At 42.9% G+C, this 17,615-nt stretch overlaps 1 protein-coding gene across 1 annotated transcript; it reads left to right on the top strand.

Moving 5' to 3' along the window:
- The first annotated feature begins 217 nt into the window (after nt 1-217).
- Nucleotides 218-9,320, top strand: NR1D1 (nuclear receptor subfamily 1 group D member 1). The gene is made up of 8 exons (XM_075350141.1): nt 218-807; nt 4,394-4,681; nt 4,790-4,878; nt 5,964-6,108; nt 6,205-6,626; nt 6,784-6,969; nt 7,086-7,296; nt 8,389-9,320. The coding sequence occupies exons 1-8, from the start codon at nt 777-779 to the stop codon at nt 8,586-8,588; spliced, it is 1,572 nt and encodes a 523-aa protein (XP_075206256.1). The 5' UTR covers nt 218-776; the 3' UTR covers nt 8,589-9,320.
- The last annotated feature ends 8,295 nt before the right edge of the window (nt 9,321-17,615 follow it).

Below are 17,615 nucleotides of genomic sequence, written 5' to 3'. Positions count from 1 at the left end.
TGTTTGAAAAAGAAAAAAAAAACACTACAGTCGAAAACAGCCCCCCTTCGCCTCCTCCTCTCCTGACCGCAGAGCTAGCCGCGCCTGCGTACTACAAACCTGCTGTAGAAAGTGTGTCACTGGGGCACGAGGCTCTCCTAGGGGTCACGTGGTCCTTGCTTCAGTGCAACGTGCCGGGCCTGGGGAGGACAGGCGCTAGTGCGCAGGCGCAGTACTGCAGTAAGGAGAACCTGGGCTATGGTAAAGCAGAGCGGGAGCTGTGAGGGAGAGCAGTGCAGAGCAGCAGGGCGGAGAGATAGGACGTGTGCTGAGCAGTTCCCCGGCGTTTGGACGGACTCCCCAGCCGCAGCTCTAGCACTTGCGTTGACAGGTGACTTTTCCTCTACGGTGGAGCTTATTCTTTGCACATCGCTGGAGGTATTTTTTTTATTTTTTTTTAAGGGGCAGTGCCATCTCTTAGACTGACTGGCATCAGTGGCATTCTCCCTGTCTTGGCACTTGCATATAATAGAATTGCAGGTGTGCAGCACTGCATTGTGCCATCCTGAGAGGAAATTGTAGAGGGCATCACCCCTGTATTAGGACAGCAGACTATATCCAGCTATATACTACAGAGGAGACCAGGCTGTCCCCTGGCACCAATGCAGCATCTGCTGGCAACATTGGCTTCAATCTCTCCATGTAAAAGGAATTTCCAAAGAGGATCTCTGCAACCAGGGGCGAAATAAAGGGCACAGGACTGCAGAATAACCGTATACGTTCCGGGCAGCGCAACCATGGCCACCCTGGAGTGCAGCAACAACACTGGTACGTATGTGCCCACGACCACCGGGCACGGCTGCGCCAAACTCACAGCTAACATTACTTAGTTTTCATTTCAACAATGATAGATATTTTTTATAATTAATAATGCAGGAAAATGTAATCAGTCAGGAGTCGATAAGCCGGTGCTGCTTCATATCTGTATTATGCCCATGCGATCATGTGTATGTATGTATGTGTGTGTGTGTGTGTGTGTGTGTGTGTGTGTGTGTGTATATATATATATATATATATATATATATATATATATATATATATATATATATATATATATATATGTGTATGTGTGTGTGTGTGTGTATGTATGTGTGTGTATATATAATTTGGGATGGAATATAGTGTGTGTAAGAAATATGTATGTGTGCATAAAATGTGTGTAATCTTGTATGTGGGTTTAATATTTCTATGTGTGTACTCTGTGCATCTAATATGTGCGATATATATAATATACATATTATAATGTGTGACGTGTGTGTGGGATATTTGTTTTGTGTTTAATATATAACTTCTCCATTATATATAAACACAATGCACTGGATACAGATAATGTAGTAGCGTGTGCCCATTCATAGTGTCTGTAACTTGTAGATTTTGCTTTAGTCTATGATATACATATCAGATATATAATTACAAATGTCAGCATTAATATTGAATAGTCAGTTGGTTTCTTATTACATGCAGTATAAGTGGCCGGATCTGTGGGAAAGCATGAATGGGAGGAGATCCTGGCCTGCAGAGCTTGCAGTCACATGGAATGGGTAAAGTAGGTCACCCGTGCTGTGTGTGAGCCTGGAGCCTCCCAGCGGCTTCACGTGTTCTCCCGCCCTAGCCATGTGCACAGTGTTTTCATTCCTGCTTCCCCTGTCTGCCCTATAATTGGACAGCCTTAGGCACGCCTTTCCACCCTCCAGATGAGGTAACTGGTTCCCATGGCACTCCCTTTACTGGGACTGGATCCTGGGGACTTGTTAATGTTGGTTAAAAATTCTCCCGATACTTTTAAAACTTTTTTCCATATACATTATGGAATTTTCTGTGGCTGTCCCAGTGACCTTAGTGGGGTCTGCCAACATTTTCAGCTGCACAAATTTCTCTTTATAGAAATATTTATTATTTATAAAATATATCTAAAGCTCAGCTACTGTAACCTTTGACACGTAGCAAACAGGGGATTGAGGAGTTGGGTGAAATAGTTGGATCCAGTTTCTGGACTACAGTTCCCAGTACATTTGGGTTTGGGCCAGTGCCACTCCGGGTTTAGTACATACACGAGACTCCGCACTCTAGTATTTATTCACATTGTTTTATTGGTGATTGTAAAACGTATTTATTTAGCTCACCGAATCCGCTTTCACTAATCACCGGAGCAATTAGTTTGTTGAAGCAAAATAATTGTCGACGCTTGCACGTGTACAGTAAATGACTAATGCACTGTGAAATGAGCCCAAGCAGTGAATAGGTTAAATAGGGGTGGAATGGCATGCTGTGTTGGAGGAGTGTGTTGACTTTAGGAGGCCCTGATTGGCCACTGGCACGTTTGTGGGCATGACTCTAGAGTCCATGTGCACTGGGAACACGTGGAGTGTGTGCGTGAGGCTGGAGCTGATGAGTAACCTCAGGTCAGTGACTGAGTGTTCATTACATATGGGCTGGATTCTCTTTATATGAAGTGCAGAAAGAAGAGTTGGGAGATAGGAGGCAAAGGATTAGGTGGGAGCAATGTCTGGATGGGACAAGTGCCAAAAATCAAGAACCAACACCGACAATACACTTTTATATAAGTTTTAGGAGATGTCAGGAGACAAGGAAAAAAATAAAGTATCTCCGCGAAGGTCATGCGGGTGTTATGTCAGTGATGCAGGCTAAATATAGGGGAAATCTGATCCCACTGAAACCCTCTACTCCACTTAGTAAAGGCTTCATCTCGCACGTTAATATTTATCACAGTTAGACACCATATCCTCAATGTCAAGGCAGCGTTGTGGAGGATCCCACTACTGTTCCACTAATTCTCATGTGATGCCTTGAATTTTCCTATTGATTTATGTATATTTCCAGTACACTTGTTGAGGATGTATAGAATGAATGCAGAATAATTGTAGGGGAAGAAGACGTCAAAGATGACCTTCTAGTGGTCCTTTATGACTTTATGTAGAAAGTGGTAACTCAATCAGTAGCACAGCAGCCGTCATGATAATCCACGGAAGAAATCTATTGTGGTGCAATTAAGAGGTCCATAGTGTTCTGTAATGTAATTTGTGTATTTAGTATTAGATATATGTTGAGGGGAGGGGGTAACTTGTGGGTCCTGGCCCTTACGATGCCCACCAGATGTCATAGATAACTGCTGGGATGGTACATGGAGCGATGTAACACTGTTCTAGTGTGAAAAATGCTACTAGAATTCTCGCCACAGGCATATTACAGAGATGTATTACTGATAGCAAGTTGTGTTCCTATGGAAACAAGTGCGAATTTAGCAGAAAAGGTGTTGTCACCATTTTTCTTGCAGTAGGCATGGAGAGGGGAGAGAAGAGCCATCAGTCCTATAATAGTAGTGCGTGTGACACATCAGGATGTCCCCGTGGGTGTGTGGATGATCTAGCCATGTCACCCACTCTCTGCTGCTAATCATTAAATGGGGAGTCTCTAACATCTGCTCTTACCGCAGTTTATCTTCCAATTATATGTTCAAACCCAGAAACTGTAACCTATATTTCTCCGGCTGTAAAGGAAACTACAACTTCCAGGATGCTTTGACAGCTGCAGGGAGTTTATAGCTTCAGAACCGCTAGAGACCAAAGTTTCCAAACATAAGGCCCAGAGTGAAGATTACCCCAAGTCACTGGCTGCAGAGGAATTTGACATTTCTCTATTGATTTATTTAGGATTTTCACTTTCTAATGCCAAATAAAAGTAAATGGTCTGGAGCCGAGTGACCAGATAAAAGGCTCAGATGGCTGCGGTCAACATTATGTGCCCATCTGTCAACGAAGTTCTTGGAGGGGGGCGTAGAAGGGAGTTCATCCAATATGTTTTCCGCTCTGCGTGTATTTCCCAAAATGCTAAGCGGGTGCCTGCAGTGCAGTCTCATATGCTCCACCTTGTGCCAGACTTTAACTCTTTGCTTGACGTGGTGACTGGGCTCTTGTAGCACATAAATGTAGAGCTTTTGAGACAGAGGTTAGGCGCTATAATGCAGGTGCCAGAACTGCTGGAAGAAGACGTTTGGATGTGATTACGTCTTCTATTGTCCACAGAGCATGAATGGACAAGATGCTATTGATTTTAGAAGTCACCAGTGTGGGTGGAGAGTGGACAGAGCTAATTGTAATTAGTGGCCTAGGAATGAGACTCTTCATAGGCTGCACCAAGAAACAATCCGAAACAAGAAATCTTTATTATGCTATATTTTTTAATAAATAACATTATGCAATACTTACCGTAGATGCATTGGAAGGATCATTGTGATGTTGGAGATGTTTTTATTTCTGGCTTGCACATGCTGTTTTTGCACATTGCCACTTGATAAATTTGTTCCTTTAATCGATTGTGTTTTTTCTCTTTCCAGGTGGAGTTATAAGTTATATTGGCTCTAGCGGCTCATCCCCAAGTCGGACCAGCCCCGTATCTCTGTACAGCGAATGCTCATCTGGAAGCCCACAAAGTGGAGGAACTCACTACCCATCATACTTGCCGCCATCACCTTCCCATTCTTACAGTGCCAGCTCTTCTGGTTCAGGGGGCGAGTCCTCTCCTCGCTCATCCTATGGCTTGGCTTCATCTCCTGGGGGGCTTCACGTGGCACTTGATGATGGCAGCAGGGTATCGCCAAGCAAAACGTCCAGCAACATTACAAGTAAGGAAATAAGTACCTAGTGGCATGGTGTATGGCTAATATGAACATGTGCACTGGCACAATTACTGGTAACATTAATAACTTATACACATTTATTTTCATTTACAGAGTTGAATGGAATGGTCTTGTTATGTAAAGTCTGTGGAGATGTTGCCTCTGGGTTTCATTATGGAGTACACGCCTGTGAGGGCTGCAAGGTGAGTGTAAAATATCAAATGGAAGAACAATAGGGGGTGGAAGGGGCATTAAGGTGTGTGTCCATTTTTTAGGGGATTCCAGGATAAATGAAAGATGCATAAATGGTTTCTAGATACCTTCTTGGATTCTCTGTTTTCGTATCAACAGTTGTTGATAAATTCCAGTATTGCATTATAGTTAGAGGGTGGCTGCAACGTAAGCCCCTGTTCTAGGATAGTCGATGAGTGGGTGATGCAGAAATCCCTCCTTTATATAACAGATGGTGAGTGGTTGGTGCATAAATCCAGGGAGTGGTTAAACCATACACAAGTCAGCCATAATATTACAAGCACCTGCCTTATATTGTGTAAATCCTCATTGCCACCACAACTGCTCCAAGGCATGGACCCCACAAAACCTCTGAAGGTGTCCTGTGATATCTGGCACCAAGACGTTAGAAGCAGATTATTTACATCCTGTAGATTGTGAGGTGCAGCATCCATAGATCAGGCTTATTCTTACAGCATATCCCAAAAAATGCTCAAATTAAGAGCTGGGGAATTTGTGGGTTTTTTTTAACATTTATAAAGAATTGAAGGTAATAAATGGCCTTCATTCCTTAAGTAATATTTGCATGGTGTATTATCCTGCCCTGACAAGACATTGCCATTAGGGAATACTATTACTATCAATGGTGAGCTTGATTTTCAATAATGATCAGGGATATGATAGGTGTCAAAATAGCATCTACATAAATTCTAGGACCCAAGTTCTTCCAGGAGAATATTGCCCTTAACGTCACGCTTCTGTAAGCTTGTCTTCTTCCCATAGTTCATCTTTAGGTCATTTGTACCTATGTATGCAGAACACTCGCTGGATGTCCAAATGACTTGGTATAAAACCTAAATATTCAGACCTGGTCACCTTCTTTTATTGCTCCATGGTCCAGTTTTGATGTTGATTTGGACATTGTAGGCATTTATTTTAGTGCTAAGGTACTTTTTATGTGGGACATGTTCTGTGTGACCCTTTTATACATTCACCTGTTTAATATTTTTGATACATTGGAATCTCTTAATAAATCATGTGTTACCTTCTATTATAGGGATTTTTCCGACGCAGCATCCAGCAGAACATTCAGTACAAGAAATGTCTAAAGAATGAGACCTGCTCTATTGTGAGGATCAATAGAAACCGATGCCAGCAGTGCCGCTTTCGGAAGTGTCTTGCAGTTGGCATGTCTAGAGATGGTGAGCTACATAATTCCAACATCAGAAGTTAACACTTTTAACGTTAACTGTAATTCAAATACTTATGTAATAACACTTGGTTTTCTTTCTCTGTAGCTGTCAGGTTTGGTCGCATCCCAAAAAGAGAGAAACAGCGGATGTTGGCAGAGATGCACAGTGCAATGAGTCACATTAATGGGGGCCACTTTGGGAGAAGGAGCCCTGTTCCACTTCAACCACAGCAACTTCGACCCTCTTCTCCACCTCACTTGGGCCCAACTTCTTGCCCTTCACCCCCTTCTATCTCAGAAGCCTACCACCAATATCCACAACAGCTGACACCTCCACGCTCTCCCAGTCCAGAATGTGTTGATGATGTTATCGGTCAAGTGTCTCAGGCTCATCGACAGATTTTTGTCTATGCCCATGAAAAATTGAACAGAAATGTGACATCCTGGGAGAATACTCATGAGAACCAGGCTCCTACTTGCTGGTCGCAGGACAGTGGAGAGCCCAGAGGAAAGCGCAGCATTCACCTGGTAAGACATATGTGCAGTGTTGCATTTTACAAGATAGATGAATTCAGATTTAAACTGATATTGGTGACCATGACCATACTTCCTTTTTAAAAGCTTGTTTAAAGTGTTTAAAAGTCTTTGATTATTAAAGTATTTACCTTTTTATTCCCCTTTCCAGGCATGTCCGATGAGTGCTCTACCCCGTGGAGGTCCACCTCGCTCTGTGCAAGAGGTCTGGGAGGATTTTTCTCTTTGCTTTACCCCAGCTGTGCGAGAAGTGGTAGAATTTGCACGTCATATTCCTGGCTTTCAAGACTTAACTCAACAAGACCAAGTCACCCTTCTAAAGGCGGGTACATTTGAGGTGAGTTGTGATGATTTGATTGTCTTCAGTATTTTCATGGCTACTGTCACTGTCTAGTAAGTCAGCATGTTTTCTTTCCCTGAATCTCATTATGGCTGCCTCTGTTCCTCTTACAGGTCCTTATGGTGCGATTTGCCTCCTTGTTTGATGTGCGGGAACGCTCCCTGCGTTTTCTCAGTGGTGCTACGTACTCTCTACCAGAGCTTCAAGCTATGGGGATGGGCGAGCTTCTTAGCTCAATGTTTGACTTCAGTGAAAAGCTGGCATCTCTTAACCTGAGCCAAGAGGAACTGGGGATTTTTACTGCACTTGTCCTTGTTTCAGCAGGTCAGTACATCTTCTTCTAGGCTGGATTTGAAGTGATGTATTTATCTAATAGATTAAAATAGGATGAAAGTTTTCAAGTGACTTTCAGAAGTATTAAGCCACCTAAGCCATCTATATTGGTATGCGGATCATAGATGTTGTATAAACTTGCACTTGATATCTGCGATCTGATGACTTAATGCAGAGAAATACACTTTTTTCATATTATATAAATGAGATCTTAAGATGTCTTGGCGGGACAGAAATCTTCCCGAATGCCTGCCTCCAGAGTTTTTTTTTTTTTTTTTGTTTTTTTTTTTATTTTAATGCTCAGCAACGCATTTGTATATATATATTGATCCCTTCGCTGTTTCGTGATGTCATGCTCTGTTAATGATAAATTGGGAATTTGCAGGTAACCACTGTCCTTGGTTCTGTGCAGTGGTCTGCTTAAAGGCAGAAACAAGGACATTGGCGATGTGCGAATGCCCAAGTTTTCATGAATGGAGCCTGATGTCACACTGCAGCGAGGTGGATTAATTTATATACAGAGGTGTCGATAAGCTGTGGAGGCAGACATTTGGGAATATCTGTTCTGCCAAGAGATCTTAACAGCTCACATTCACATATTTTAGAGAAATACACATTTTTCTTAAGTCTGATGATCGCAGATATAAAGGTAGCAGTTATTTAACTTTCTATGGCCTGCATGCCCAAATAGTGGGCTTATGAGGGTTGATCCTTCTGACCATTCTTCTTTTTTTTTTTTTTTTTTAATATATACTAGAATGGCATTTAGATGAGGGGCTATGTCCTCTTTGGTCTTAAAGAAGGGATCTCTAAAAATAAACTTATTTATTTAATCTTCTGCGACAGCAAGCAATAAATGTTCAGGTTGACTGCAGTGGCATTATAGGAGAAATTAAGCATTACAGAGTCCATTGCAATCAAAGGCATGTGTTATGCACAGATGTGTCAGATGCTCCAGAGTAAGCAAGATGCACTTCTAGTAGGAGCAATAGTTTAGGGAATTCTCTTCCTCCTGATAGGGCATAATCTATTGTTAATTTCTTTACTTTCCTGAACGAGTTTTAATAATTCTGTATTTTACAGATCGATCCGGGATGGAGAATGCCTCAGTGGTTGAGCAGCTTCAGGAAACTCTGATACGCGCGCTTCGCTCTGTCATCCTGAAAAACAGTCCAAATGACATCTCCCGTTTCACAAAACTGCTACTGCGGCTGCCGGACTTGCGGACCCTTAACAGCATGCACTCGGAGAAACTGCTGTCATTTCGAGTTGACACACACTGAAATCTATGGCATCTGCATTGGTGCCAACTTTAAAGCCTTCGGTTGCATCATAGACTGTGTTCCTTCCTGAGGAAGAATTGCTGATGGCCATTGTACTGAGGGAAAAATATGGGTTGTAAAATACCTACTGACTATAATGACAATTTGTGACTGGTAGTCACTGAAATTACCACTGGCATGCCTAGAATGGGATATGAGGCACTAATGAGATGCAGGATCTGCAGTGCCACGTGTACATTTATACATGTGTGTAAATATGTTACTGTCATACAGTGTCAACCATTGTGTAAATATTTGTGTGTATATCAGAAGTTGTGAAAAATATAAATATTTTGACACCCTTAACCTGTGTGTTCTTGCACCCTCTATCCATGAGATCACCTATATCAGACAGGTATCTGCAGTGTACAGCTCTGTACTATAAGCTAATATTATGATCCGGGTGCTTCAAGAAGTCGGAACATAATCACAGCCGGCTTACCGAAAACAGGTCCATCCCATTCAATCAATACGTGACTGTGCCTACACCTGAAAGGTTTAGGTGCATAGGAAACCCTCTGTACGTCTCAGCCTGGTGCCACCATGCACATAGCCACCTGCTCTACAGTGACTGTATATGGTACATATATGCAAATTGTCTGTGTACATACAGTATATGCTGTATTTATATTTTGTAACTATTTATATCTAAATTACGAGATTGAGCTGTAAATAAAATGAGATTAAAGCGTGCCTGTCGTTTAAGGTAACTTGAGAATTAACTGGCATGTTTACATGAGGATTATCACTATTTCTGACCCTTCTATAACTTGTATGCTACTCATTTTTTCCAACCAGGTTCCCCCTTTTCAGGCACAGTTTCCAATTTTCATTTGTTTCTGACCTGGTGGCTGATTTTGAAATCTCCTGTACGCAGAGAAACAGGGATTCCTGCTATACTTTTTCTGTAGCACTCAGACAGAAAAAGCAGCATGGAAGATCTTATACTGCCGCATTGGCCGTGTAGCTGTGAATCCAGCACAGAAGTAAAGGCCACGTCTCACTAAGCAACATCGCTAGCAACATCGCTGCTGAGGCACAACATTTGTGACGTAGCAGCGATGTTGCTAGTGATGTCGCTGTGTGTGTGACATCCAGCAACAACCTGGCCCCTGCTGTGAGGCCGTTGGTTGTTGCTAAATGTCCTGGGCCATTTTTTAGTTGTTGCTCTCCCACTGTGAAGCACACATCGCTGTGTGGGACAGCGACAGAGCAACAACTAAATGTGCAGGGAGCAGGAGCCGGCTTCTGCGGACGCTGGTAACCACAGTAAACATCGGGTAACCAAGAAGCCCTTACCTTGGTTACCCGATTATTTACCTTCGTTACCAGCGTCCGCCGCTCTCACGCTGTCAGTGCCGGCTCCTGCTCTGTGCACATGTAGCTGCAGGACACATCGGGTAATTAACCCAATGTGTACTGTGGCTAGGAGTGCAGGGAACAGGGAGCCGGCACTGGCAGTGTGAGAGCGGCGGATACTGGTAACGAAGGTAAATATCAGGTAACCAAGGGAAGGGCTTCTTGGTTACCTGATGTTTACCGTGGTTACCAGCGTCCGCAGAAGCCGGCTCCCTGCTGCCTGCACACGTAGCAGAGTACACATCGGGTAATTAACCCGATGTGTACTGTGGCTAGGTGTGCAGGGAGCCAGCGCTAAGCTAAGCGGGTGCGCTGGTAACCAAGGTAAATATCGGGTTGGTTACCAGATATTTACCTTAGTTACCAAGCGCAGCATCGCTTCCACGCGTCGCTGCTGGCTGGGGGCTGGTCACTGGTTGCTGGTGAGATCTGCCTGTGTGACAGCTCACCAGCAACCTGTGTAGCGACGCTCCAGCGATCCCTGCCAGGTCAGGTTGCTGGTGGGATCGCTGGAGCGTCGCTTAAGGTCCAGTCACACTAAACAACTTACCAGCGATCCCAACAACGATGGGGATCGCTGGTAAGTTGCTAGGAGGTTGCTGGTGAGATGTCACACTAGCGACGCTCCAGCGATCCCACCAGCAACCTGACCTGGCAGGGATCGCTGGAGCGTCGCTGCACGAGTTGCTGGTGAGCTCACCAGCAACCAGTGACCAGCCCCCAGCGCCGCGTGGAAGATGCTGCGCTTGGTAACTAAGGTAAATATCGGGTAACCAACCCGATATTTACCTTGGTTGCCAGCTCACGCAGCTACACGTGCAGAGAGCAGGGAGCAGCGCACACTGAGCGCTGGCTCCTTGCTCTCCTAGTTACAGCACACATCGGGTTAATTACCCGATGTGTGCTGCAGCTACATGTGCACAGAGCAGGGAGCAGCGCACACTGCTTAGCGCTGGCTCCCTGCTCTCCTAGTTACAGCACACATCGGGTTAATTAACCCGATGTGTCCTGCAGCTACATGTGCACAGAGCAGGAGCCGGCACTGACAGTGAGAGCGGCGGAGGCTGGTAACAAAGGTAAATATCGGGTAACCAAGGACAGGGCTTCTTGGTTACCCGATGTTTACATTGGTTACCAGCGTCTGCAGAAGCCGGCTCCTGCTGCCTGCACATTTAGTTGTTGCTGTCTCGCTGTCACACACAGCGATCTGTGCTTCACAGCGGGACAGCAACAACTAAAAAATGGCCCAGGACATTCAGCAACAACCAACGACCTCACAGCAGGGGCCAGGTTGTTGCTGGATGTCACACACAGCAACATCGCTAGCAACGTCACAAAAGTTGTTCGTTAGCAGCGATGTTGCTAGCGATGTTGCTTAGTGTGACGGGGCCTTTAGTGTGACGGTACCTTTAACATTTGCTGTAATCTGCAGCTTGACCTGCCTGCTCTCCCACTGTGCTGAATGCTCCTCAATTCTCCCTCTACATAAACTGCAATAGGCTTTGTAACTGACACCTTTTAGTATCATGGTAGTCCCTTTTGATTTGACTAGGATGGATGTGAGCTGGGTTTTTTTTTTTTTTTTTTTTTTTCTCTTCTTTCTCCTGAGTAAATGAACAGAATCTGTGGCTCATGAGTGGAGAAAGAAGCAGATTTCTCAGATAAGATTTGCACTCCTCAACATTCAAGTTGCAACACCAAGAAAGAAAAGTTATGGAAATCGCAGAATGGATAGTTATGCAGATGATGAACAAAAAATTAAAACAAAATATTTACATCTAGATTTTTTTGAGAGTCAACTTGGAACCCTTAAACACCTTGGCTACTATCAATAAGTGTATTAATGGTTGTGTCAAGAAGATTCTGATATGCTGAATATGCACTTGGCAATGCAAAGCAAGATCTGCTGCTGGCAGCTCCCTTTGCAGTTGCCAGCCAATGATATTCCAGATCTGCTTGATAAGTGACAGGTTTGGAAATGCTGCAGGCTGGGGTAGTACTTTTAGGCCACGCAGGTTGCTCACAGTAGCACACGTAACATGCAGCCTGAAGTCCTGTTGAAAATCTGCTCTTGGGACTGCTCTTCGCTTTGGAGAAACTTGTATCACTGGTTTCATGGTGAATCTGTTCTATGCTGCAAGTGAAATTGGACAACCCATACTAAGCTGAGCGTATGAATCGGACAAGTTCAATGCGAGAAAATCTCTCATTGCACACGGACCAATATTATTCGATGAGGCAGAGCAGATCTGACTTTTTTTTTTTTTTATTATTATTATTATTATTATTATTATTTTGTTTTTTCTTTCTCATGCTGAATTGGCATGAGCGAAAAATTGAAGCATGTCTCGGTTTGACGTGCAGCCATACATGTCTATGGGTGCGTGTGAGACCTCGAACTGCACTTGGATGACATAGGGGTATAGTCTGATTATATGCAGAGACAGGCAAAGGAGAAGATGGAGAGATTAATCTCTCCATCTTCTGTTCACCTGTGCTCCGATTTTCACACGTGAGAGAATCGGATCACAGTAACATGACACTCGGCTCACAGAGTTTGAGCCAAGTGTCATTAGCATAGCATCTGATGCTCTCACAACAGACGCTGTATGCTTGTCTGACCTCTGCTTTAGGTGTCAAAAGGTGTCTAAAGTCATCAGAAGGTGTTTGGAAGACATTGGACTATGAGCCAGACGTTCAACTACAGGTGTACCATTGACCTCACGTCTCTGCAATCAAAGGCTATCATTGTGCAGATTAATATAGCAATGGAGGTCTTTCCTCTTTAGTGACAAGTCCTGCTCTTGTCTTGAATGCAATTATAGCCTATTTAGATTGTGAGCCCCAATGGGGACAGCATTGCATATGTATGTAAAGCGCTGTGGAATTAATAGCGCTATATAAATGAATACAATTAATTAATTAATAGCCAGAGATTGATCTGGAGACCATATGGTAATGCCATGAAGAGGCCTATTTGCAAAAACAGCCAAAAATTAGGAGGGACTGTAATGCTCCTTGGAAGGCACGTAGAGGAGGTCCTCCGAATCATTTTTTTCTATTAAGGAGTGGAACTCCTTGACTAGTAAAGCCTATGCACTATGTGCAAGGGCTGATCAAAATTAGGGGGGGGCTGCAATACACCCTAGAAGACATGTAGTGGATGGTCTCACAATAACATTTTTTCCCATTATTAAGGAGTCAGACTCCTAGACTAATAAAGCCTATGCATTGTGTGCAAGGCCTGCCAAAATGTAGAAGAATGGTCTGCAATACACCGTGGTAGACACATAGAGGGGGACCTCAGAATACATTTTTTTCCATTATTAAGGAGTGGGACGCCTAGACTACTAATGCAATATATGCACGGGCTGCCAAAAATTAGAAACCGGGACTCAAATACACCCTGGAAGACACATACAGTCATATGGAAAAGTTTGGGCACCCCTATTAATGTTAACCTTTTTCTTTTTAACAATTTGGGTTTTTGCAACAGCTATTTCAGTTTCATATATCTAATAACTGATGGACTCAGTAATATTTCTGGATTGAAATGAGATTTATTGTACTAACAGAAAATGTGCAATCCGCATTTAAACAAAATTTGACCGGTGCAAAAGTATGGGCACCCTTATCAATTTCTTGATTTGAACACTCCTAACTACTTTTTACTGACTTACTAAAGCACTAAATTGGTTTTGTCACCTCATTGAGCTTTGAACTTCATAGGCAGGTGTATCCAATCATGAGAAAAGGTATTTAAGGTGGCCACTGGCAAGTTGTTCTCCTATTTGAATCTCCTATGAAGAGTGGCATAATGGGCTCCTCAAAACAACTCTCAAATGATCTGAAAACAAAGATTATTCAACATAGTTGTTCAGGGGAAGGATACAAAAAGTTGTCTCAGAGATTTAAACTGTCAGTTTCCACTGTGAGGAACATAGTAAGGAAAAGGAAGACCACAGGTACAGTTCTTGTTAAGCCCAGAAGTGGCAGGCCAAGAAAAATATCAGAAAGGCAGAGAAGAAGAATGGTGAGAACAGTCAAGGACAATCCACAGACCACCTCCAAAGACCTGCAGCACCATCTTGCAGATGGTGTCAATGTGCATCGGTCAACAATACAGCGCACGTTGCACAAGGAGAAGCTGTATGGGAGAGTGATGCGAAAGAAGCCGTTTCTGCAAGCACGCCACAAACAGTCGCCTGAGGTATGCAAAAGCACATTTGGACAAGCCAGTTACATTTTGGAAGAAGGTCCTGTGGACTGATGAAACAAAGATTGAGTTGTTTGGTCATACAAAAAGGCATTATTGATGGAGGCAAAAAAACACGGCATTCCAAGAAAAGCACTTGCTACCCACAGTAAAATTTGGTGGAGGTTCCATCATGCTTTGGGGCTGTGTGGCCAATGCCGGCATCGGGAATCTTGTTAAAGTTGAGGGTCGCATGGATTCAACTCCGTATCAGCAGATTCTTGACAATAATGTGCAAGAATCAGTGATGAAGTTGAAGTTACGCAGGGGATGAATATTTCAGCAACACAATGATCCAAAACACCGCTCCAAATCTACTCAGGCATTCATGCAGGGGAACAATTACAACATTCTGGAATGGCCGTCCCAGTCCTCAGACCTGAATATCATTGAAAATCTGTGGGATGATTTGAAGTGTGCTCGGTGACCATCAAACTTAACTGAGCTGGAATTGTTTTGTAAACAGGAATGGTCAAATATACCTTCATCCAGGATCCAGGAACTCATTAAAAGCTACAGGAAGCGACTAGAGGCTGGGATTTTTGCAAAAGGAGGATCTACAAAATATTAATGTCACTTTTATGTTGAGGTGCCCATACTTTTGCACCGGTCAAATTTTGTTTAAATGCGGATTGCACATTTTCTATTAGTACAATAAACCTCATTTCAATCCAGAAATATTTCTCAGTCCATCAGTTATTAGATATATGAAACTGAAATAGCTGTTGCAAAAACCCAAATTGTTATAAAGAAAAAAGGTTAACATTAATAGGGATGCCCAAACTTTTTCATATGACTGTAGAGGAAGGCCTCAGAAAATATTTTTTTCCCATTATTAAGAGTGGGGTTCCTAAACTAGTAAAGCCTATGCACTAGCTTTTATTTAAAAAAAAAAAAAAGCTTCCCATTGGGGAACACCTAACCCTTGCCCTGGGAACATGCAGTGTGTGTGTGCTAATGGGAACAGTATAACACCTATTCCCTCTGACCACCCCACTGCCTCTTTATGCTTATTGTGCTGCTGTGCATTACTCTGCTTCTGCATTTCTACACTGCTGTCCTCTATCTACATGTCACCTTCCTAGGTTGAGTCAGTGACTTCATTGTCCACCACCTCGTCTTCCACTTCCACACTTCCTCCTGACTTGTTAACTTAACAACATGACTCGTTAGCAACTTTGTCTCATCATCATCCACTTCTTGATACAGTAATTGCTGTTCCCCATTATCGTCTTCTTCTTACTTTGGGCATTACCGAATGCAATCTTCTCATGTCCTTCTTGAAATGCGCATATAAAATTAGGTTTGCAGCTAACAGTTGTATTACTGTAATAGGGGCTAGAATCAATGGAGGACTGAACAGGACTTTTGGTTTTAACGTTGCAGCAGCAAGGACTGCAAGGCAGTAATCCCTGCCATCACAACCTGCAGCAGGTCAAGTGACTTTTTCCACAGAATTCAGTGTGAACTACTCCCAAATTGTTGGCATCATTAAAAAATACCTTCCAGTTTTGCATTCAGATGAAACAGTCGGGAAGATTCTTGATTTGGGGGTCAATTTTGTTTCCAAAAAAGGCAAAAGTATTGGCAGCCGCATTTCTCCTTCCGATCATACTAAAAAACAGTTAACAAAATCATATCATAACTGGCTATCTCTAACTGGTTCTTTTAAATGTGGCAGGAGGGCATGTGGCTTATGTCCATATAAGACTAATGAAAAATCTATTCTGTCCACTGCCACCAACAAAATTTAAAAAAATGAAGTTTTTTTGAATTGTAATGATTCTTTTTTTTATATATGTCATCACTTGTCAGGAATGCCAGCTTCAGTATGTCGGTGGTACTAGCCGCCCTTTACGTGTTCGTATATCGGAACATATTTATGATATACGTAATCCCACTTCAAGGAACCTTTCTGGTGCTTCATCTGATTTTGTACATGCCCACCGCAGCGATTTGAGCAATTTTAAAGTGCATGCCCTGAAACACATTATAACTAATAATACGGACGAAAATCATATTCAAATGTTTCACCAACAAGAAGCCTTTATGATATTATATATGAATACCAGACAACCTGCAGGTTTAAACAAACGGACTGACCTTTGGTATTTTTATTAAGTCTAAGGGTATATACTATTTAATGTTTACTATTTTGCATAATTAATTAATTTGACCATGTCATTTCCTCTTTTTTTTAGCTTTCACAGACCATTTATATTTCACTAGTGTGGTTTCTCCTTATGATTAAGACTAAAGACCCAGCATCTGAAACATGTCAATCATAGGAAATTTTATCCTCACCATGGATTTTATCTAATAGGAATTAAAGATGATTTTTTAATCTTCACTATTTTTTGTCTGCATGGACGTTTTGTGCCGGAGTACCTCCCTATTTTGAGTAATTGCTGCCGGTATGCCTTTAATAAAAAACTGGTACACTATTCCTTCTCCAGCAACTCCCCCTACATTAAATGTAGCTAAGAACGGTATTAATAGGGACCAGAATAAAATAGATGTAGAACTGAAAAGACTTTTTGTTTTACATTGCAGTAGCAAGGACTGAGGCATTAATCCTTGCCTATATGTCTTTAATGCAAATACACTATCCCTTCTCGAACAACTCTCCCTGTACTAAATTCAGATAAGATTGGTATTAATAGGGACTAGAATAGAATAGATGTAGGACTGAACGAGACTTTTAGTTTTGTTGCAACAGCAAGGACTGTAAGGGAATAATCTCTGCCTATATGCCTTTACTGCAAAGCTAGTACACTATCTCTTGTCCAGCTAATGTGTCGAACATGGCATCATTAGGTCTTATATAGACCCGATGAGGCAATGGGGTCAGCAAATCACATTAATAACGTTAGCAAACAATAGCTCACACACAGATAAGAGAAGCACAGTTGATTTTTCCTTTTTATCCCTTGCAGCATGCTGTCCTCAGCTTACATTGCAAAATCCTACTGACAGATCCCCTCCTAACCGATATTGGATGTACTGGGTCCATCCTAGCCGTCTGGGCCTTAACAACCAAGGACGTACCAAGTACGTCCTGGCGATTGAGGGGGTTTGGACGCTGTAACCCCACAATCACTGCTGCTTATCTTGTAGCTGAGAACCGGCTGTCACTGCCAGGAGCAGTGCCCGCACCGCTCCTAGCAGTTTAACCCCATAAACCCTGTGATCAATAGTGATCGCAGAAATTAGGTGGCATGGAGAGAATCACGCTCCTCTCCCGAGCAATCGGGTCATTGTAAGCCGGGGCCGTCACCATAACAACCCTCAGGTTATCCCGCTACTGAAAGCCTCGCACCTCATGCTAGATGCATGGTGTGTGAGGCGAAGTGTCAGTACTGCAAGTTCAACAC

Source organism: Anomaloglossus baeobatrachus, chromosome 5 (assembly GCF_048569485.1).
Source record: "Anomaloglossus baeobatrachus isolate aAnoBae1 chromosome 5, aAnoBae1.hap1, whole genome shotgun sequence".
Classification (NCBI taxonomy): Eukaryota; Metazoa; Chordata; class Amphibia; order Anura; family Aromobatidae; genus Anomaloglossus; species Anomaloglossus baeobatrachus.
The sequence above is the reverse complement of the archived record's forward strand: the minus strand, read 5'-3'. Positions and strand labels throughout refer to the sequence as shown.

Excerpts from the sequence above, each read along its gene's own strand:
- NR1D1 (XM_075350141.1), top strand. The coding sequence starts at position 777 with ATGGCCACCCTGGAGTGCAGCAACAACACTG. Across the intron at positions 4,682-4,789 it reads AACGTCCAGCAACATTACAA|AGTTGAATGGAATGGTCTTG; the intron begins GTAAGGAAATAA and ends TTTCATTTACAG. Across the intron at positions 6,970-7,085 it reads TAAAGGCGGGTACATTTGAG|GTCCTTATGGTGCGATTTGC; the intron begins GTGAGTTGTGAT and ends TTCCTCTTACAG.